At 33.8% G+C, this 22,691-nt stretch overlaps 6 protein-coding genes and 1 long non-coding RNA gene across 9 annotated transcripts; 2 read left to right on the forward strand and 5 right to left on the reverse strand.

Annotated features, from left to right (window-relative positions):
• Positions 1-664, reverse strand: LOC104735537. The gene is made up of 2 exons (XM_010455346.2): positions 151-664; positions 1-70 (listed from the first exon to the last, which is right to left on the reverse strand). Exon 1 carries the CDS (start codon positions 561-563, stop codon positions 171-173), a length of 393 nt encoding a protein of 130 aa, XP_010453648.1. The 5' UTR covers positions 564-664; the 3' UTR covers positions 1-70; positions 151-170.
• On the reverse strand, positions 2,037-3,456 carry LOC104735538 (40S ribosomal protein S9-1). Its single transcript, XM_010455347.2, has 3 exons — positions 3,345-3,456; positions 2,691-3,072; positions 2,037-2,403 (listed from the first exon to the last, which is right to left on the reverse strand). The coding sequence occupies exons 1-3, from the start codon at positions 3,370-3,372 to the stop codon at positions 2,220-2,222; spliced, it is 594 nt and encodes a 197-aa protein (XP_010453649.1). The 5' UTR covers positions 3,373-3,456; the 3' UTR covers positions 2,037-2,219.
• LOC104735539 (zinc-finger homeodomain protein 8-like) lies at positions 3,986-5,428 on the reverse strand. Its single transcript, XM_010455348.2, has one exon. The coding sequence runs from the start codon at positions 5,081-5,083 to the stop codon at positions 4,286-4,288; it is 798 nt and encodes a 265-aa protein (XP_010453650.1). The 5' UTR covers positions 5,084-5,428; the 3' UTR covers positions 3,986-4,285.
• LOC104735540 lies at positions 9,626-11,433 on the reverse strand. Of its 2 annotated transcripts, XR_002034842.1 has the most exons (5): positions 11,259-11,433; positions 10,527-10,647; positions 10,317-10,384; positions 9,811-10,118; positions 9,626-9,714 (listed from the first exon to the last, which is right to left on the reverse strand). It is a non-coding gene; the product is annotated as an uncharacterized LOC104735540 (long non-coding RNA). The 2 variants fall into 2 exon arrangements; XR_002034841.1 differs by having other exon boundaries at positions 9,626-10,118.
• On the reverse strand, positions 13,338-14,775 carry LOC104735541 (50S ribosomal protein L27). Of its 2 annotated transcripts, XM_010455350.1 has the most exons (5): positions 14,653-14,775; positions 14,178-14,289; positions 13,937-14,061; positions 13,585-13,857; positions 13,338-13,483 (listed from the first exon to the last, which is right to left on the reverse strand). In XM_010455350.1, the coding sequence occupies exons 2-4, from the start codon at positions 14,272-14,274 to the stop codon at positions 13,609-13,611; spliced, it is 471 nt and encodes a 156-aa protein (XP_010453652.1). In that variant the 5' UTR covers positions 14,275-14,289; positions 14,653-14,775; the 3' UTR covers positions 13,338-13,483; positions 13,585-13,608. The 2 variants fall into 2 exon arrangements, with proteins under 2 accessions (XP_010453652.1, XP_010453651.1); XM_010455349.2 differs by having other exon boundaries at positions 13,341-13,857.
• Positions 17,026-18,467, forward strand: LOC104735542 (gibberellin-regulated protein 4-like). Its single transcript, XM_010455351.2, has 4 exons — positions 17,026-17,225; positions 17,415-17,456; positions 17,586-17,619; positions 18,041-18,467. The coding sequence occupies exons 1-4, from the start codon at positions 17,160-17,162 to the stop codon at positions 18,220-18,222; spliced, it is 324 nt and encodes a 107-aa protein (XP_010453653.1). The 5' UTR covers positions 17,026-17,159; the 3' UTR covers positions 18,223-18,467.
• LOC104735543 (vacuolar amino acid transporter 1-like) lies at positions 19,887-22,510 on the forward strand. The gene is made up of 3 exons (XM_010455352.1): positions 19,887-20,147; positions 21,174-21,784; positions 21,869-22,510. The coding sequence occupies exons 1-3, from the start codon at positions 20,000-20,002 to the stop codon at positions 22,385-22,387; spliced, it is 1,278 nt and encodes a 425-aa protein (XP_010453654.1). The 5' UTR covers positions 19,887-19,999; the 3' UTR covers positions 22,388-22,510.

Consider the following 22,691-nt stretch of genomic DNA (forward strand, 5'->3'; position numbering starts at 1 on the left):
AAAAAAAAAAAAAAAAAAGAAAAAACGAAACAGAGAAGTAAAAAAGTAAACGCAGAGGATATAGTATCGCCTGCACAACACAAAAAAGAAAAATATCAAAACCAAAAAAAAAAAACTAAGCTCAATACATAAAAAGATACACATACGTACCTTTGATATATAGGAACCAATCACTGAACAGCGTTAACTGAAGATCTCACTTTACCACTAAGAGGAGAACAAGGCAGGTTCTGCCGAGTGATCAGTAACAGATTTAAACGGCGTGGACGTATATATCGTCGATGATCCTCCGCTGGATTCATCATCATCACTTTGTCTTCGAGGAGAACGCAGAGATCCTCTTCCCTGATCTTTAAAACCTGGCTATGAATAACTCTCTCCTTAGCCGTGATCCAACGTCCCACGGATCTAGGAGACTCTGTCTCAGCTTCAGACGAACCACTGCTCTCTGTTTCAACCTCCTCCTCAACCATCTTCTTAGCTATCATCGCCTCCATCTCAGACCACGATTCACCTTCTCCTCCTCCTCCTCCTCCTCCTCCTCCTCCTCTAATCATCATCATCGTCTATATAAAGAGAGAGATTTGTGAATTCGAATTTCGAAATTTTGAAAAAAAATTTAATGTGAAGTGTGAGAGACATGTGAAATGGAGCTCTTTATATATATACAGTGCCACAGACACAGAGAGATCATCTTTAAGTTAAACTAAAACGGTTACTGTTTGACGTGTCGGTGTTGATAACGTCACTATAAAAGATTAACAACCATGGAGATTTCGCCACGTGGAACGGTTCTATCTCTCTCTGTGTGTGTGTTGACCGGTGTGAGATGAGACGTGTGGAAGAAGAGGATATCGGATCTGGAAAACGACCAAATCCGGCGCCGTTTTGTTCGGCATCTTCTTTCAGTAAACTTCCAAAGGATTATTGCCACGTCATCCCCTCTCAAAGAAAATCTGAATTTAGATTTTGTTTTGGTTTTTTATGATACAACATAACAACATGATCGAAGATCCGATATCGAGGTTATAATTTATTTCTTATGTTTTTGGGATATTTTATTTATTCATATCAGATATTTTGTTGTAGTGTATTATATTGTTTCATTGATTTAGTTATGTTTTCTAGATTTTTTTTTTTTTCTGATTACAAGTGTGTTACATAAACTTTTATTAATTGTTAGCCAAATCTGAACTATTTTGTTCTTTGCGTAGATGGAGAGTCAAAACAGAGAAAAATTTGAAATCCACTTTAAGCATTTGAAAAGGTTTTATACCGACCAAACGTCTACTCAAACATAATTTATACTATAACCTTTCAATCTTTATTCGTGGAGATGTAACTAATATAAAACTATAGTATTCTTATTTAAACAATAATGGAATTATGATGGTCGAATGATTTGGTGATATAAAATGTAAAAAAATTACAAGATTCACATCTCCATCGGGCAGATTTTCAAAATCGAGCATAGTAATGTAGAATAAGAAAGAAAAATCATTTAATGTAAAAGTCGATTTCAAAGTCTACGTGTGAAAATGGGATTGATTTGGTTGTCTTATGTCTCTCATCGAGGGATTAATGAATATTAATACTCATACTAGTATTTTTCTTCATTTACGTGTCGGAACAGCCGACCGTTGCTTGAATCTTTTCTGTATAAACAAAATAGTTTTACTATGGCAAGATGGTTTCCACGTGGCTCGCATGTAACACGTGTGTTACTATGATACCGAGTGTTGGGACACAAATGGTAGTGTGATATCTCACTAAAATTGTATAATCACTGACGGTGATATCACTAAAATTTCAAGAGAATAAATTAAAAATCGACTTAAATAATTAGAGTGCAAAATGGCTAAAAGAAATACTAATAATGCTAAAGCTAATGGGCCAAAATTATAAGCCTGGGCCTTAAATGGATCACTATTCATCTTGCAAAACTTTGATCAAGAAGACCAATTCATTTTTCTGCTAAATCTAGAGACGGCTTTTCAAACCTTTTGGCATCATTGTAAATATATGTTAAGCAAGAAGTAGACAAAACTTTTAAAGATAAATTGTGAGAAATAGATAACCCAAAGTTTCAGCAATCTCCGCGAGTAAAATAAAACGAAACCATAAATCAATCCTCTGAAAAAAGAACAACAAAGTTTTGCATACTACAGAACATCAAAAAGCAGATTGCTTCATAGCTAAAAACGGTGCGACTTTTAGATTTACTCTTCATCATCACCGTCAGCGTCACCACCAGAGGCTTTCTTGGATGCAGACTTCTCGTTCCTTCTCTTCACTCTTCCTGGACGACCACCACCGAAGGGACTGGTCAGAGCAAAGTCGATGTGCTTCTGTGAATCAAGTCTCACCATGAATGATGGAATGTTCACCAATTGCTTTCCAACCCTAGAACAAAAAGCAAAGAAACAAAACCAGGATGAGCAATCAATATATATGCCAAGAATCAAAACAAGACATTATAAGCAAAGACAATCAGAATAAACAAGTCAAACGAGAGCAAATTGTGAGAAGATCATTCATCGTGTACAACTTTATAAACCAATCAAGACTATTATAAGTCAGAACAAGCTTGGAAGTGTGAACAAAAACGGATCATGAGTCACAATTCAGATCCATTTGACAAGACAATTAACATCAGAGAAACAAATGAAATAAATAGAAGAAGCCAATACCTGATATGCCTCTGCCTGATCAGGACACGGGAGTGATGGATAGACTTAGCCATACCAGACTTGAACACAATAGTCTGAAGGCGACGTTCAAGAAAGTTCTCAACAGTCAAGGCCAAGACGTAATCGAGCTTGTTCTGACTCTCATCAAGAAGACCATAACGGTTCATCCTACGCAGAAGAGCCTCACCTTCAAAGATCCTCTTTGGATTCTTCTCATCAAGGGTAAGAAGATCCCTAGCAGCATTACGGATACGGCTAAGAGCGTACTGCACTCTCCAGAGCTCACGCTTGTTACGGAGACCATACTCACCAACGAGCTTCAATTCAGAGTCAAGACGCTCCTTCTCGTAAGGACGACGAGGTCCCTTGAAGGTCTTTCCATCTATTCAACCAAAACAATACACAATCAAACCAAAATTTATCAGCAACAAGGTTAGATCTCTAAAGATTCATATCAGAGATTGATTCAGTACACGAAATGAATATACAGAATCAACAGCTCAGATTCACATATCTATATAACAACACTACACAGGGCGTGGGATCAACAACATCAGATAATCCCTAATCTAACAGGTAAGTTTGATGACTGCGGAGATCGAAACGGAAATGAGAAGTAATCTAGACGAGAGAGGAACGAAGAAGAAAGCTTACAGTTGCGGTAGTAGCAAACGTGCACCATATCTTCGTCTCCTTACTGCAAAATCGGCGATCTGAATAACTAGGGCACGCAGAGAGCAATGAAGGAGACGAATGAGGCGTTTTATAGGATTTCTTAAAACCCTAACGCTACACTCTCACTTTCTTTGTTGGGCCTTTATAACTTAAGGCTTTATTTATTGGCCCGTTTTAATTAGTTTATGTGTTTTTGGGTTTGGGCTCCGATTTTTATTCCTTTTTATTTCTGTCACCAAATTTACGATTTCTTTTTTTCTTTCTCTTGGTACCTAAGAATGTAATTTTACTTATCTTTTTTGACATTTAGATCTATAATCATTGCAAGGATTTTGAGATGTTTTACCAGTCTTGCCTTAATAGAACAGCAAGAATATTTTAAAGTGAGTGGTCTCTCTAATCATATTAACCTAGCGTAGAGCCTACCTAATCTTACCCAGTCTCCTAATCATATTGGACAAAATGTATTTTAGTATCTAAGCTAACACACAGTAGATGACTATTAGCACCATCGACTATCGAGTATACAATTTAGTTTTTGAGTACTCGTGTCACATAAATTTCAACAATTTCTTTCACATTTCTTTTCCACTTTGTATAGAATAAACCCGAAAATAAGCATGTAATAAATTAAATTTGGTATAGGAGTTCAGAAAACAATTGGATTAGTTCACTTTGTTCTTAAATTTTAGGAGGTTACTCGTTTTATCTCTCTTCTTGCATTTGGTCTGAAGCTACTCAAATCACCTCCCTCTAAACAACAGTTACAAAACATAACAAAACAAAAGAAGGAATATAAAATAGATTTGACCCGTTGACTAATATTATTATAAAAAAAATTCATAAAACCCAAAAAAAAAAAAAAAATTAGCCACTAAAACGACGACGCTTTTCCCCAACGTTTTGTATTACTCTCTTCCTCACGTCGAAGAAAACGACCCATTCGTCGGAACAACACTCTCACGACTATCTCCGCCGTTAGCTCTTTTCGCCCCGCCGCGTCCTGAAATCTTGTTGTTATGCATCCACACTTTGAAAACGCTTTTATCAACTCCAATCTCCCGACAAAACTCCTTAACCGCCACGTCATCAGCTCTCGGCATCCTCCACCCAACTCTCTCAGCGAACTCGAACATCTTCTCCTTCTGATACTGACTAAACTTCGTCCTAAAACGTTTCCTAGACCTTAGACCCGCCGTGTTAGCTCCTCCTCCTCCTCCGGAGAGTGCAAGGAGCATGTAAGAGGACGAGATCGGCGGCGGAGAAGCTGAATCATCGTCGTCAGGACTACGAATTCCCACAGGATGAGGAGGAAGCGGAGGAGGTAGCTGGTGACGGTTGTGAGGACGAAACTCTATCGCCGGGACGACTGCGGAAGCGGATAACGGATCGTCTTCTCGGCGGTGGAAGTTACGGTGGCAACCACAAGCGGCGCACGTTAGTGTAGTCGGGTCGTTGGAGTTAAAAGCCGGAGACGGCATAAACTCGCCGCATCCGTCTAAAGCGTGACCGCCGATTCTTGCGGCGTGGTTCTTTAGGCATTCTTTGTAAGTTGTCGCAACCGCAGCCGCTTCGGACGCAAGATGATTGTGGTGGCAGCGTTTGCCGTTTGAGAAAGAAATAGGCTTCGCGGGCTGGATCCGGACCGGAGCTTCGATTTCGGGTTGGCGTGAATCCAAGTCGGACACAATAGTTGTTGTAGTTGCTATTACATCCATGACTGACAACTCAAAACATTTAGGGTTATCCAAAAAAACAAGAATTGAGAATTTGAGATGGGTTTTGGTTATTGGATACAAATAAAGGTATAAGAGAAAGTATTAGTATGAGTTTGTATAGAGATGGGAGAAGATAAGAAAAAAGATTGCACTAAACAAAATTGTTATTTAATTGTAAAGATGAAATCTTTGGGAAATTTAGGACATGGGTTTATGTTTTTGGAAAGATATAAGATTAGAAAATGAGGAGTTTAAAAATATGTATTCCTAACTACTACTTCAACCCTCATGGAAGAAGAAAGAGATGAGAAGTTGAAGACTGTTGATAATGAGAAATCCAAGTTGTGTGGTTGAGATTCATAATCATTATGGGGGTTTTTTTTTTTGCTTGGGAGATTTTTTTTTTTTTAACCATGGTTTGTTGACCCCACCCTAGGGTTAATAAAAAAAAAAGAGATACAGTAAGTGTAATAAATATAGGCTAATAAATAGAGTTCATAGAACAGCATCTAATGTGAGTCATGTCTTTTTCTTTTTGCTAAATTTGTATCTCCATGACGTTGACAACTAATTAATTATTTACTTAAATTTATATCAATATATTAATCTTTTCTTGCAATTTCCAGTTATCATCATTGTTCATTATGTAAGCAAAACTCGGAGATTTTTATATTGGTGGTGTGATAATTAAGCATAAAATTGAGAGGTTGATTTTGTGTTGTTGATTCAATGCTGCCAAACAAAATGTTAGTGTTGTTTATCCAAAATGTTTAAATCTTAACCTTCCCTTATAAGGTACACCAATTCATTTCAATTAAAGCGAATTAAAATCTTAAAGGTTACCCTAATAGCGAATATTTACAAAAAAAAAAAACTTGTTTGCCTTATTCATGTACTTAACTACTTATCAAGTATAATCCATTCCATTTGACTAAAAATGTCAAATTGACTCATTCATGTTGACGGACGGTTAAAGTGGCCTTAATAAAAGGAGCTAGCACAACTAAAAAAAGAAAGCTGACACGAACAGTAGTAAAGAAATGATGCCATTTACCCTAAACGTCTTACCACTATTGAAAAGTCTTTCATCTAAGAGAAACCTACAAGCCTAGAACAATCTAAAAGATTTATATGCGGATTACTGAATAAGAGAACTAATAATAATTCACAAGACACCTCCTTTACTTTGACTAATATGAAGTTGTCTTAACACTAGACAGCTAGCACGCGTCAATATCTTGCAACATGGCGCTGCCTAATCGAACATGGTTCGTTCACTATCGAAGACGATTCTCTTCTTCGCGAATACATTGAATTGAACTATACACTTAATTAATGTCGGTATATATTAACGAGTTGGACGACTTTAGACTTAGGCCATCTCCAACACAGCATCTTTTAGACTGATCTTGATCATTGATCTTGAATCATATATATTTTTCTTTTTTTCTTTCTCTTACATCATTATAATATTATTACTTCATTATAATATTATTATAATTACTTTAAGATCATTTGTGCCATTACAGATGCCCTTACCAGAACCAAAATAGGGAACCACCGTATCAACGTTTCAAGCATTTGGATATAATTTGATTATATTGGTCTTTCTTATTACATCAACACGGAATCTATAGATTTTGATAGACAACGAAATAATATATACTCATTTATTGTTTTTCTTAAAAGTTATAAGGAAGAAAAAGGCAAACCAACATTAAATAAGCTTTATGCCCATAACACGGATAATGTTTTTTTTTTTTTTTCATGATACATTTTCTGACACTATTATTGATCTATCTATAAATCTTTTTACTATATAATCTGTATATCATTATATGTATGTTAGTGCGTGTAGTTTGATATACCACACATATATCTTACTATGTATGTGCTCTAATGCGATTGGAAGAACCATGTATCATATCCGATGAACGTATGGGTAGTTAGTAGGCATTAATTTGGACTGTTCTCTAGATTTGTGAAAAGAAGAAACCAATGACATCTTCTTCTTCTTTTTTGTTTGGTGGCAAAGGAAAGAAGTTTTAGTTTAACTAGGATAGTATCCGCACTACGTCCCATGATTGATTTTTTTTTCTTTTTATTACTCTTTTATTGTGTGTTTTTGTACATTATTTATAATTTTTTCTTAATTTGTTTAGACCTGGTTGGTATGCGGACTATTTTTAATAATTAATTATAGTTTAAGATAAATAAGATTGAGCATTCAAAAGTCCAGTAAAAATTGGAATTTAGTATTCTGATTTTGCTCAAATTTTATTGTATACTTTATGCATTTTAATATTTATAAGGTAACCACTTGAATAACATCCTCTTAGCAAAAACACAAGATTATGAATTTTTTTTCTTGTATCTTCTTTTAGGGAAAAATTATTTTACTTCGAGAAAATAACAAAAATCTTATTTTTTTTATTCTAAACATTGTTTTAAGTTTGATCCATAAATAAAACCAAAATATCAGTCAACTAAGTTCCGTCACAAATTACTTATCTTTTTACTTTTATTTTAGTTAATGGTTAATATTGTAAATAACTGAATTAATATATATTTATCATTATAAAGATTTAAATAAATTTTTAGCTTAATTTCCCTTATAAAAGTAACTATTAATTTTCCCTTTGATATATATATATATATTATGTTGGTTTGAGTTATTTGTTTTGTATAGAGATTTTGGTATAAAAAAAAGAATGATTTTCTTTTCGTAAAAATCATAATGATAACGTAATAACTGGAAAAATGATTATATAAACAACCAAATAAGTTTAAAGACAAAATATGTAATAACAAAAATGATTATGTTGTCTAGAGAAAACACTCTACCTCTCGAGAAAAAATTACTTTTATTTCGTATTTGTATTCTCTATTGAAGAAATTAATGGTCTTGACATGATCCAGATTATGCCCAGCAACTCTTTTATTTACCATATCTTTAGAAAACTTTTCCCATAACTATAATTTTATTTGATGAGTCGTAAATCTTACCCCAAAATGTGCATATGTGCTAGACAGTAAAATATAAGCTATTATGATTAACACAACACATTTCTTTATTTGGGCTTTGACCAATCCTGCGGCCCATTAACATTTTTCGTTACCAAAATACTTCAAACCCAACTTCCCTAGAATAATGACATGTATTAATTATTTTAGTTTGATAGATTGCTGATTTTTTATGAGGTGTCAACATCAACTTTAATCTTGAAGCTGATGTGTCGGAGAGCAAAACATTCTAGCAACACATTCTATGTCGCGAGATTGGTTTTATTTTATTTTATTTTTATTTATATTTTTTGATTTCATAATTTAATATGTTATTCGAATCAATTCATAAGTTTTTGATAATTTCAATAGTAATTTTTTTTGTTATTATTATTTACATCATCATGAGTTTTTTTATTTCATAAATTTAGTTTTTGAATATATTTTAAATTTATAACCAAATCAGTGTAAGGTTTACAAACCATTAATTCTCGATTTGTTTCTCACTCACAAACCCTCTAGACCAGTAAATGAGATTACTCTTTGATGTTTACATTGTAAATTTTCTTGATCGATCTCTTAGAGTACTTCAAGTTTAGGCACTTCAACATGTCTCCTAAATCTCACATAATTTATCTCTTACAAGATTACAACATATTTATATTTGTTCTTATCTACTTTATTTAAAGTCATTAAAATTCTCTTTAAATCCTAAACCAATACCCCCTCTAAACATACCCATTTAATCACTTGAAAAGCTTAGGATCAATTTGGAAGCTTATCAGTCACTTGACAAGATTATGATTAAGTTCTTCAAGCTATATATGTTAATCTAGCAACATATTAAAGAAAAAAAAATCAAATTTACACATTGTTATGTGTAAAATATGACTACCAACGGGATAGTACTTTGAATATTTTTTTAATATAAATATGATTTGTAAAACATATACCTTTTTTTAGAATTTGATGAGTTACCTTTACTTGTAATTTTTACTTCTTGAATTATTATTATTTTATTTATTTATCTAGTTAAATTTTGTATAATTATTTTATTCGTTGCCAACTAAAAATTGTCATTATGTGGTTCTAAAGTTGAGTGTAATGCAATATCGAGATCATAATATATGCTTCTAACTCAAACCGAAGGTGGTGAATGATGTACCGTTGGGAATTTTGATGACGTTTGCAATGGCTGTTTCAACTAAAGTTTTTTTTTTTTTCATTTCATCGAATATATGCCTTTAGACACACATTATGTATATACAAAACATGTATATTTTCAACTTTGATTTGAGTTGCACTCATCTGCGAAGATATTGTATTGATAAAATTCTTGGATAAAGTTATTCAACACAAAAAACCTAAATGGTAGTGCAACATGGCATACTTCACCCAAAAAAGGAGAGGAGGTAAAATAGCAGGAGTCAAAAGTTGAAGCACATACAATTCAAGAATCTATTTAAAATTTCCTAGTAAAGTCAAATACTCCTACTCTATGTACTCTTACATCCTATTATAAAAAATATGACAGCAAAAAGTCGAAAACAATAACCATCTACCACATTATTAATAGTGATTCACTTAATCCCATACACTAACTGAGACTGCTAATGTAGTTTATTTGCCTACAAGGAATTTCATAAGTAGCATAGAGTGAGCTTCAACATATACTTTAAAAAAAACCAAAACACAAACAAAGTAATCAGGAAAAAAATACATACTTCTCAGCTCTTTTGGATAATACTCCTTAAGTTTTTCCTCCGAAAAATCCTTTAGATGAAGATCTCTTTTTACTCTTCCATTCTGTCCACCATCACAATAAGTGAAATCATTACTCGAGGTATAGCATCGGGTCCTACAACTCATGTGACTTTCCACCTCGTGGGGTGCTCATGGGAAGCAACAAATCATCAGAACCATATGAGTCAGAAGGGTAAACTCAAACTCAGGCCTATAATCGGATTTGTTTCTCCAATTCTTCTGCCTTCCACAGCTATCTCTCTTACTCATATCATGAGAATCCATATTTCTGTCAAACAATATTTATCAGTCGCCCACCCTTAAAAAACCTAAGAATACACCAAAACTAAGGCATATAGAATTAGCAGAAATCTGTGGGGAAAAAACACTCATATGGCATTCAAAGCATTGTAGACTTGTAGTTCGTTGAAACTGCTGCAAGTTGTCGTCTAACTAAGATGAAATAAATATAGAGACGACGACATACCAACCGATCCAAACATTTTGATCTCATAAGCATAACACATCAGCTTTTTCATTCATGTGAATATATTCCTGCATCACAATAAAGCATCTCAGCCACATATAAGTAACATGATGTTCCTTAAGCTTTGTGACTCGACCAGTCGACCGTATGCACAAAGTTATTAGCACAGGAGAGAAGAAAAGCTGAAAGAGGTAAGTTTAAAAAGTGTACCATTTGTATCTAATAAGAACATGTTTTGGCCAGTAACCAAATCCATATCTTAAACCCACAAAACGATGACGTGTCCGTTCAAATCCCCAGAAAATTTAGTAACAAAACCAGCCCATATAGTCTACATACAACAACCGATCTAAATCAACACAAATAAAGAGATGATCATTCAAAAATTAATTTAGAAATGCCTCCGGACATATAGACTTAATTAGTCTGTATAATAGACATAAACATATGAGCAGAAAAAGTGGACAATAAAGCAAACTGCGTGTTTATTAACACCTAATGTATCCAAGAAGGTGAATATGTCTACTTTCACCAGATAATGTACGAATCAGGAAATGAAAAGCACCTTAAAACTAAATCCAAGATCACAATCTTGAGAAGCTAAAACCTATTATGGCACATATTCTTGAGAGGTTTCAGATATGAACGTTATACCTAGCCCCCAACATTCTTGATCTAAAGAACATAGAAAAAATACTGACATTTACTTGACAGCTGCAATGCAACAAGCTATAATTTGCCTAATGTTCATCATTTTATCTACTTGTCGATTTCTTTCGTAGTGGCTTTCACAAGCATCTTGGTACTAACAACAAGTTCATCAATAAGAGAATCAACTTTATTCCTATCAACAAGAGAATGTTCCAAAATCATCATCTGAAGTATTAAAAAACTAAAACTCAAACCAAAAAGAATAAAAAGACGTAATTTGTTTTAACTCACAGAGATGGCTCCCCAACGTTATAATAAGAACGAGAATGATCATAAGCAGCTCCTCTTCCAACGTACCATAGCCAAAGCATACACCAATTCAACAACCAGCTCAAAATTCTAAACCAAATTGTAACCCAGGAACTCCTGGTCCGAATTCGTGGTTATATGCGATCGAAATTCAAAATTTTACCTCTAATAAGACCAGCGCTGAAACTGAGGTCTGCAACCAAATCGAGTCCAAAGGCTGGACTAACTTTTCCGACCTTTTTGATCCTAACCTGAGGAAGTTTCTAGAGCGCAATCCCTTGTCATTGTCTCTGATTCTTCTTCTGCTGCTCAAAAGTCAGATGATTCAGATGAGGATGCATTGAAAAAGTATTCATTGCTATTAGGGTCACTGGAAGGAGGTGCTATAGAGACATTTAAAAGAACAGGTCCACCACTAACCGGAGTTGCCTACGGTATAGTACCCTAAATCTACACTCTTCTTTGTTTCCGTTTCTTCAGATTATGGGCGATAACGCCGGTGGCGAGTTATTGAGACACGGTGAAGCGAGAATTGAGAAATCAGATTTCCGTTTGCTGACTTTATAAATTTCAGATTTTGGGACTTTATAAATTTCAGATTATTAAAATGTTATTATCAGGCAAGCAAAATTGTTTATGATTTGTATTAATGGATGATCTATTTTTACTGAGGTGTGAAGTTTTCCTTCAATACAAAAGCTGATGTGTCAGCAGCTGGTGAAAAACAAAGAATTTTTATTGTATTGATTGTTTTATTTTGGGAAAATTGAATGCGTAAAAAAAATTGAGAAATAATTCAAACAAAAAAATTATTAATGTGCACTGCACGAAAACTTGAGAAGAATTTGAGGAAACTGTTTTAATGACTAATACAAGTTGGCTCCACATTATGCCAAAAAAAGAAAGCTGGTCTTACTGAAAATTTTCAACACGATCAAATATACATACTGATTCAAATTTCAAGTTTTCTTTTTGGTTTTTTATCAACTTGAAGATTATGATTAAGATAAAAAAAAAATCTTATAGAAAGATTACAGCAACCAAGGAAAGATCACATCACCTAAATGACCTAAACCAAACTTAAGACAACATTTAGAGAAAGGCCACCAAGTGATCCAAGCTATTAAGACTTGAACCCAGGAAAGCCTTAGCCAAAACAAGAAACTAAGTCTTTGAACGATCCTAGCAGGCTTGAAAGAACGGGATCAAACTATCAAAGAACTAGTAATAGAACGAGGAAACCTAGCAGAAATTCCAACACAAAATAAGATACTAAAACCATCTCCATTGGTTATTTTGTTGTGAGTATCTAATTACTTTTTTATAATTAATTTTAATATTATTTAATTAAAAGTGTTTTTAGATGGTTTAAGAGTGTTCGAAAGTAAATAAAAATGTCTTCAAATAGAAATTTAAGACATATTTTTGATACTTTTAAGACACTTATATTTAAATAATATTATTATTACCTAATTATAGAAAATTCTGTAGACAACTCATCAAATATAACAGATGGAAGTGCGAGGATAAAAAAACTGAATATCTCACTTAATCCTCGTCCTAAAAATCATTACACTTAACGTACAACCTGACAAAACCATAAGTTCAGTCAACCCAAAACTTCTGCAAAAGCCTTAATCTATGAAATTCAAGTTTAACGTATCTAATAGCATTTAATTTGTTTGTATTTGTTAGACAATAATATATAATAATTTAACTATTCAAAATGTATATTGTAAATTTACTAATTTAGATGAGGTTTGTTACCAACTTTCAATATTGATGACATAATTTTTACTTTTAGTTTTGGGATTGACTGAAACTGAAAGTATAAAGTCTGAACTCTGAAAACGACGTAGAGCAAAAGCCTGAGGCATAATATGTTGGCCAGTTACCTTATGGGTTTATAATGGGCCGAAAAATTATTTACACATACAATCAATCGGTGAGTGATTATTTTTCAGCAACAAACAACAAAGAAAAATAAAAAATGAGTGAAGAAGAATGCAATTTGTCTTGTCATCAAGTTTGAAAAAAACTACACTAGTTGACGATAACTAATTTATCAACGATAAGTTTGTCTGTTTTATAAACACATGAAAAATATTCAGGGTTCATTAACAAACATTTGGGGGAATAGAATGAATTGTAATCTTATGAACTTATGCATGGCTTAAAACAGGCACATCATCAATATCCAGACAACACTGAAATGCAAAAACAAAAACAGCAGATTGTTATTAAACTTGAGTGTTGCTGTTCTGATACTCATCAATCTTTTTTTAGTCAAGAGATCATATGAAGACACCTTTGGTTTTAAATCGATGAGTTTTCACGACGATGAAGCTGACTCCAACTTGGTCGATTTTGCAGCTGCAGTGTTTCTGTAGATAGGGTGAAGAACGTGGCCACCTTTTGGATCAACATGAATCCATTTGCGTCCAGTTATCTTGTTTTTCTCAAACCTGACTCGGCCTTCTTTCAATGCAAACAGAGTATGATCCCTACCGATCCCGACATAGTCTCCAGGATGGAACCGAGTTCCGCGTTGACGAACTATGATGTTTCCCGGTATCACACTCTGCAAAGTCACACATACAAGCATAAGTTTCTACAATCATATACTTCAATCGAAAAAGTATTCACCTGACTGTTCTTACCTCTCCTCCAAATTTCTTAACACCGAGAAACTTGGGATTAGAGTCACGACCATTCTTTGTAGAACCAGCGGTTTTCTTTGTAGCCCAACGCTTCAAGACCAAACTCAACCCACTTGAAGAACCATCTTTTAACATCCCCCCCCCCAATACACGAAGCAGAATAACAACAATAAACAACACAAATGAGTTAACCTGCAAAGATGATCAATATACAGAGGAGATTGATAGGTAACAAATATACCGGAAATGCTACTGCCACTATAAGCAGGAACCTCAGTGATCAGTTCCCTCAAGCTAACTCTTCTGCATAATGATGCTGCTAAGTTAAAAAAAATCATTTTTTTTCCAGAAATCTGCAAGCAACAAATAGCAACTCAAACATTTCAAGTTGAATCAAATACAATACAAACCATTTCATCAAATCTTTTCACAGTTTTTGAGTTCTTTCAAATGTAATCACTATCACAAACAAATCAAAGTGATCAACCTCAAAAGCTATTACATTTCAGATTCGACTACTCTAAATTTCTTCAACTTCCGTAAATCTGAATCAAAAGAACTATCAAAAGCACTAATTTCCAAAAATACGCGATCAAATCTGAGATTTTCACTAGTTCTAATCAAAACCTAAAATGAGTCTGATCGGCCGATCTCTCCGACCCAGGAAGAAATCGAAACCCTAGAAGAATGTGGTAAGAAGAAAAGAAGATACTTACCGATTCAAATTGGAATGGAAACGATGACAAGCGTGACCGGAGATGACGACGGCGACGGAAGCGCGATTAGGATAAACGACGCAGCAGGGGAAAGGGGTTACACCAAAACCCTATTTGTCAAGTGTTTCAACTATATATCAGATGGGTCTTCATGTTTCAGTTTCTTTACATTATGACCCCTACACTTTAATTTCAATCAAATTTGTTACTAATTTACAAATTGAGGTACACGCATTTGTATTTTTTATACTTCCATACAGTTTTTAGTGTCTCGATTTATTTGGTTTTCTTTGAATATTGTGTTTACACAAAACAAAAGAAATGATTCCGTTCAAATTGCGATTTTGGAAAAGAAACCAATCTAGCCAAAAATATGGAAACATGAAAAATCTCAAATATACACTTAGGCTAGTGTATGTATGTGAAAACAAGTAAAAGTTGACATCATGAATGATGATGATCACTCACTATGTTTTATTTCTTGTAACATCAATAAACAAAATGTTATATTTTCTTTCAAGGATCTATATCTCATATCTATATGCATGTGTTTGAACAACTTGCACATGATCTAATATACTTTTTTTTTTTTTTTTGACAGTAACTAATCAATATCCATGTGATCCCTCACATGCTTTCAAATCTTCTTATGAACAAAATTTTGATTTTATTTTTCAATGTTTCCTCTTAAAATGGTCCTACGGTCCGTGCTTTGCCGTGCCGTACTCCGACCCTACAAGTTTCTTATATTAACCCTTGTAATCAATTTTTGTGTCATACCAATTATTTAACAACTCTTTAAGTTTGAAAATAAAGTATTACTTCAAATAGATAAGGGGAATCATCAGTAAGCTAAAAATGTCTTCTAAATAAATAGGTGTGTTTGGCCTTCAAAAACAAATTCAAACTTATATATATTAATAGATGTTAAGTTGAATTCTAATAGCTAGATTTTTCACTGTTTCTAGCTAGACTATCACCAAGCTTATTCATTGTCATGTCATGTCTAACAAGTTCTCTATCTTTTTATAAATTTCGATAATCCTATACATTATACAATAACAAACGTAAAGTCTTGTTTCTCACCAATTGATAAGGCGAAATAATTTTTCAGTTTCACTTTTTTTTTCATCAAATATACTTATTAGGATTATCTTGGGTAAAAATGACTTTATCAAAACCAAAAAATATCCCAATGTTCCCTCCCTCCTTTTCTCCGAGTAGATCGACTCAGAAACAATAATTGGGTGAGAGCATGTGGAACTGGCTAGCTGCACATGCCCTTCTCTTTTTTTCCTTTTCATACTTTTTAGTTTTTTTTGTTTTTTTCGTTTACTCAAAAAAACTTGATTAGATTTTGATATTTAAACAGTAGACAATTATACAAGTTGGGATGTGTATGCGCATTAATGTATGTGTGCACGCATATATACGTTTCTAGTTTGTTGCATATGTGTTTTCAAGTTGCTTATCATTTCATTAATCGTGATTTTTTTCTTTCATTTACCAACTTGATTTGCCTAGTGGTGGAGTACTTACCTGTGTTTTTTAAGGTTCCCTCCCTGCAGTTTGTTTTACATATACACTCTACCACGAGTTTTTTTGTTCATCTATAGATTTGATGCTTGATTGACGCATAAAAAAACAAAAAAAAAATCAATCAATCTGATAGACCCTGATTAATAGCAGCGGATCTAGATCTGGTTTCTTCTCTGAAAAAAAAAGACATAGAAGAATTAGAGTCTTGCATTTATCTTGACTATATTATGTAACTTTATCTACGCTAATCATGATCCGTCAACCAAGCAATGGTATAAATAATTAAGAGACTATATAGTATAGTATGATTGTGATTATAATTTACAGTTGGGACCGTTGGTCAGATCTAACTCCCGTCTCCTTCTTCAATGCACCGTCCTTATTTTTTTTGTTGAATTATACAACGTCAATTATATCAATTATAACTCTGATAATATATCTGTGGTTTAAAAACGTTTCGTCTTTTACAAAATCCCACCAAGCAAGCACCCAATTTAAAGTCACGAATTAAGTTTTTAGTTTCGTTTTCTTTGATAAAATGAAAATGTAAAACTATATCTAAAAGTTCGTAAATTCTCATAAAAGTCTTTAAAAAAAAAAAAAAAAGATAAAACTTTTCAAAATATTTCGTAATATATTATATAAGCTTTGTTAAACCATGTGCAAACCATCCAACCACAGCTTACCAATATAGCAAGTAATAGAAATGGGGACTAAAATTGGATTTGGAGGCATACGTGGCGTAATGTAACTAGAGCAATACGGTAATAACGATATGTCTTGCCACAGGGAATAACTGATACGAGCAACTGTGTGTATATATATAGCTTATATGCAACATCATAGGGTCCTCAACCAAAACTGCTCCTCTTCAGTACACTTCTTTTGTAAACCTCAAACAAAAAAGATACCAAAACTAGTTTGAGCGATCTAGAGGAGTGTTTGGTTCTTTTGGATTAACCAAGAAAATGGCAAAGTCATGCGGAGCTATCTTCCTCTTGGCCCTCATTGTTCTCTCCTTGCTTCAAACCATGGTAACATCTCGATTTTTTCTTCTTTTTTTCAATGCTTGAAAAAACTGGAGATAAATATATATGATTTCTCTCCTTATTAACAAGATTTGAGATAATGTGGGTTCGATTGTTCTACTTTTGGTTGTAATTGGTCTTGTTTACCGTTTTATGAAATTAATTATTACTGTCTTTTTTTTGTTGGATTTTTAGGTGATGGCCAATGGATATAATTATCCAATAAAGTTTGACCCAGTAAGTTTTAATGTTGAAACCGACCAATAAAAAATACCTTTTAAACTATAGTATATTTAATACCTAATATTATCTATTAACTAAACAAAAAGTGTTTAATTAATCTACATTTTTTGGTTAATTTTTCAGAAACGTTACAGACAAGGAAGCCTGAAAATTACCCGTAAGTGTTTTTCTTCACAGCTTATTCTCAAAACAAAGAATTAAAATCTAAACACGTAACTTCTGAAAACAGATATTAGGTATTTTATTGTGTATTAAAAAATAGGAAAGTAAGTACAAATTTCAGTTCTATAGTATTGTCGAACTAGTTGAAAGTGGTGTTTTGGTCTCTCAGATCCATTATGGGTATTGACTAAATTACCCCCTGAACGATGGTTATAGAGTCAAAGCGAACCCATTGTGTCCTTCTTGAGACCCACAAAACAGTAGAAAAAGTCGTAAACATGTCCCCCTGCTTTTGGCATCATTTTTTTACGTTTCTTTTTCACTAGATTCTCTTGTTTTATTTATTATTGAGTTGAGTGGTAAAATAAATATTTTACTGACTGGGTTATTGAAAACTGTTTGTGATGAATGACCAGAATGCCCATCGGAATGCGATAGGAGGTGTAAACAGACACAGTACCACAAAGCCTGCATTACGTTCTGCAACAAGTGCTGCAGGAAGTGTCTCTGTGTGCCTCCGGGTTATTATGGGAACAAACAAGTTTGCGGTTGCTACAACAACTGGAAAACTCAAGAGGGTGGACCTAAATGCCCTTGAAATTATCTCCCCTTACTTCACTTTCCACTATCGTATCGTTCCTTTTTATAATAAAAATTTGGACGATGACTAAAACAGATGAAAATCTGTTTTTTAATTTTCTTTTCTAAAAAGTATTTTGTGTTTCAATCTTATTATATTTCTGATGTTGTAATATTATGTCACTCCTTTTGGGATTTTGTCCTAAATCCTTGAAAAAAATGAGAGTGGCCTATGAATGATATTTTATTGAATATTTTGGTGTTTCTTGTGTTTTTTTTTTTCTGAGTCGAATGCTTAAAAATCGAAAATACTTTTGAAGGCAAAACAAATAACACTATCTTTTCAGAAAAAAGAACGCATATAGAAAGTGAGACGTTTGGGTCTCTCGGCCCATTCTTAAAAAGCCCATTAATGATACTTGAACGCTTATTACGAAACCACGTGTTCCTATCTATCTACGCGATGGCGTTTTGCCTTTATTTTTGTTTTTTTCTTTTCTAAAAAAGATTTATGGTTTTAAAATTTTGCTACAATCTTGAGAATCTTCTCTGCGACACGGGCGTGGGCACTGGGCACGACAATGATATATTACAATCGGTGCACTGATATGAACCACAAACTTAAAGATATCTTTTACTAGTTCATTACCGTACATCTTAATAAATACTCTTCATGCCTGGAAGTATATTAACATATGACGTTTGGAGTACAACGTAATGTTATAAGTTAATTAGCAGCCTTGACTCAATTTGGCTCTCTTTAGGTTAGACAGCTTCACATGCATTTTGAGCGGTGATCTTGAAGAAGATATGTACCTGCACAACATGGGGAATTGACAGGCAACGAGTAATCTTCTTTTCTAAAGAACCTATTCTGTTAGCTGTAATAGTTTTTTTTTATTTCGAATGGAAACGTGCAAGACAACTGTGAAAACATACAGAAATATATAAATATTGAACGTACATTGCTAACGTACATTTATATATATATTATGTAGTCATTAATATTGTTTAGAAATGTACGTTCTGCAGAGTCTGGAACTTCTCCACTCGAAACTTATATATGACCTAAAACTAACATATGATAGTGATTTACACCAAATCGAGACAATTCATACTTATTTACTTATTAGACTTGGGGTTCACTTGCTTGTCAGATGTTTTTTTCACAAAACAAAACAACGACAAAAACATGTGGCTATTCATGTGCTCCAGACTCTTTCAACAGATTATTGACATGATATGCACTACCTTTAGACCATGTATTTTTTTATTAAATTCAATCATTTTTTACTAAAAGGAGGATTTGATACTTGCATTCTCTCTATCTATGTTAAATATGCATGGATTTTTTTTTTTTTTTAAATTTTCTCAATTATATTCCAACAACCAAATATTTTGTATGACAACTCTAATGGTAGATTTAGTATAAATGGTTATAAAAAAAATTGCACTTAAGATTTCAATTTGTTTCTGAAAATCCCCTTTACAAATATTTAATTGGTCAATAAACATTTAATAGAATATTGCCAAACTGTCACACTAATTTCGTGCATATCATGGTGAATACTGCACAAACATCGACTCTAATCATTGATGTAATCGCATATTTCGGCTCGAGTAAATTATTAATACTGTCACTATATAAATATATTGCCTATCGAGTCTTTCTTTATTTTTTGACTTAAAACTTCTCTCTATCTATCTCCTTCGGCGCCTCTCGATCTCTCCGTCTCTCCCTATCTGGTTGTCTCTTCGACATCGAAAGAGCAGCAGAGTCAAAGACTAAAACAATTATGAGCGAAGAGAAAGATATCATGTCGGAGCCATTCATCGTAAAGAATATTGATGATGATGAAGAAGCAACGCTTGATGATTATTATAATTCACAGGGCAACACTTCTTTCTCCAAGACTTGTTTCCATGGCATTAACGCTTTATCAGGTTTCATTTCCTTTTCCTAAATGATTTTATCTCTTTTTTTTTTCCTTTTTGACTTATTCAGCACTTCCTTCTTCTTATCCCCAAGCTCCATAACTCACGGACAAAGATCCAACTCTTAGCTTATCCACACATATATACACATAGAAATAATCTAGAGAAACCTATATATAGCTATATTCTATTTAATTTCTAGATGTTTTTAACACAAGATTTTGACTTTATCTTGTATCTAGATTGGTGTGGATTTCATTCCCATCTTTTTATATTGTTCATAGTTTTCTCCAGCTTTTTTTTTGGTTATTGATGATATTTGCGTTAGACAAACCAAGTTCTAGTTAAATTCCAATTGTTTTTATTTTTCTCTTAATCTAGATTCAAATGTTATAATTTTTGATGGTGTAGGAAAGGTAAAGCTAAACAACCAAAAAGATGTTCCTTTGTTGTCTTTTAAGGTTAGGAACTTAGGTTGGTAGTGGTACCGTTTACCTGAAATTAATACACACAAATAATTTGGCAAAGTTCCTTTTGTTCTCTTTGATATAGGCATTCATCGATCACCCCCACTGGCGTATTGCTTTAATTATGAATGGGTCTATTAAAGGAGGCCACTATCGTTGTGTGTTTAAATGATTCTATTTCTATACCAAACTAGATACTTTTTAGTTTATACTAAATAAACTAAAAGTTAAACTAGTAATTTAGTTTTACACACGTCTAGCCAGCACATGATTATGCCATTTTCATCATATTCTATACGGACAAAAGAAGCTTAAGTCCGTATCTAGATAATAATATAAAAACAAACCAAAATTCACTATCTAGATACAACGTGTCTCCTAACCATCCTAGCACATCAACAACACGTCTTCCCTTTTCAAGTTGTATTCTTCTTCTACAAATCACTTTAAAATCAAATATCTTATCTTGATATCGATATAGACCACAATTCTCTACTTTGCGTAAAACGTGTGCATTAGCGTTTTAAACAAAATATTAGTTCTTGTAATCATTTTTAACTTTCTTTAGGTGTGGGTATATTATCGGTACCTTATGCTTTAGCATCCGGGGGATGGCTAAGTTTGATCATACTCTTCACCGTAGCAATCACAACTTTCTATAGTGCCATTCTCATTAAAAGATGTATGGACATGGATCCACTGCTTCGATCATACCCGGACATTGGTTACAAAGCCTTTGGAAACACAGGACGTGTTGTCGTCTCCATCTTCATGAACCTCGAGCTTTACCTAGTGGCGACTAGTTTCTTGATCCTAGAAGGGGACAACCTTAACAAGCTCTTCTCAAACGTTGGATTCAACTTCATGGGTTTTGAATTCCATGGCAAGCAAATGTTCATCGTCCTTGTAGCTCTCATTATTCTTCCCTCGGTTTGGTTAGACAATATGAGGATTCTTTCTTATATTTCCGCTAGTGGCGTCTTCGCGTCCGGGTTGATTCTTGCTTCTATCTTTTGGGTTGGAGCTTTTGAAGGAGTAGGGTTCAAGAACAAGAACTCAGTGGTCTTTCGTCCTAATGGAGTCGCTACTTCTGTGAGCTTATACGCGTTTTGTTACTGTGCTCACCCGGTGTTCCCAACGCTATACACTTCCATGAAGAACAAACGCCAATTCTCAAACGTAAGGTTTATTTAAAAGCACTCTCAAAACTTTTTACACTAAAAGCTCAGACTAATGATTTTGCCTTTTTTTTTATAAATGTAGGTTATGGTTATATGTTTCACAATATGCACATTCATATATGCATCGGTGGCAGTATTGGGATACTTAATGTATGGAACAAATGTTGACTCACAGATAACGTTGAATCTTCCTACGGATAAGCTTAGTTCAAAAGTGGCGATATGGACTACATTGGTGAACCCAATAGCTAAGTTTGCTCTCATGGTTACGCCTATTATCGACGCAATGAGAAGCCGGTTTTCTAGGTTTTTGCCTAACAAAAGAGCGTCCCGTTTCTTACTGAGTACGATGCTGGTTGCTAGCAATGTGATTGTGGCATTGCTTCTTCCCTTCTTCGGTGATCTTATGAGTCTTGTTGGAGCATTCTTGAGCGCATCCGCATCGGTTATATTGCCATGTTTGTGTTACTTAAAGATCTCTGGGAAGTACCGAAGACTCGGGTTCGAAACACTGGTTCTCATTGGTATTACACTAACCGGTGTCTTGGTTGTGATAACTGGAACTTACAAAGCGGTTAAGGACATTTTTGGCCGATTCTGAAATCCGAATAGGTTAGGTCTAGGTCTAGCCTAAAGAATATTTGGTTAGGAAGAAATGTGTAATACTTAAACGATATTATTATTTTATTTACTTCGACCATATCTATTTTTTCACTCATTTGTATTATAAGCTAACGAAGGTGTTGTTCCTTCCTGAACCAGATGTGGTATCTGGACGCTGATACATGTTGTTGTCCTTTAGTGACAATTAAGAACATGAACTGGATTAGGTGTCTCGATGAGTATTACACTAACCGGTGTCTTTGTTGGGATAACCGGAACTTACAAAGTGGTTAAGGACATTT

Source organism: Camelina sativa, chromosome 13 (assembly GCF_000633955.1).
Source record: "Camelina sativa cultivar DH55 chromosome 13, Cs, whole genome shotgun sequence".
Taxonomy (NCBI): Eukaryota; Viridiplantae; Streptophyta; class Magnoliopsida; order Brassicales; family Brassicaceae; genus Camelina; species Camelina sativa.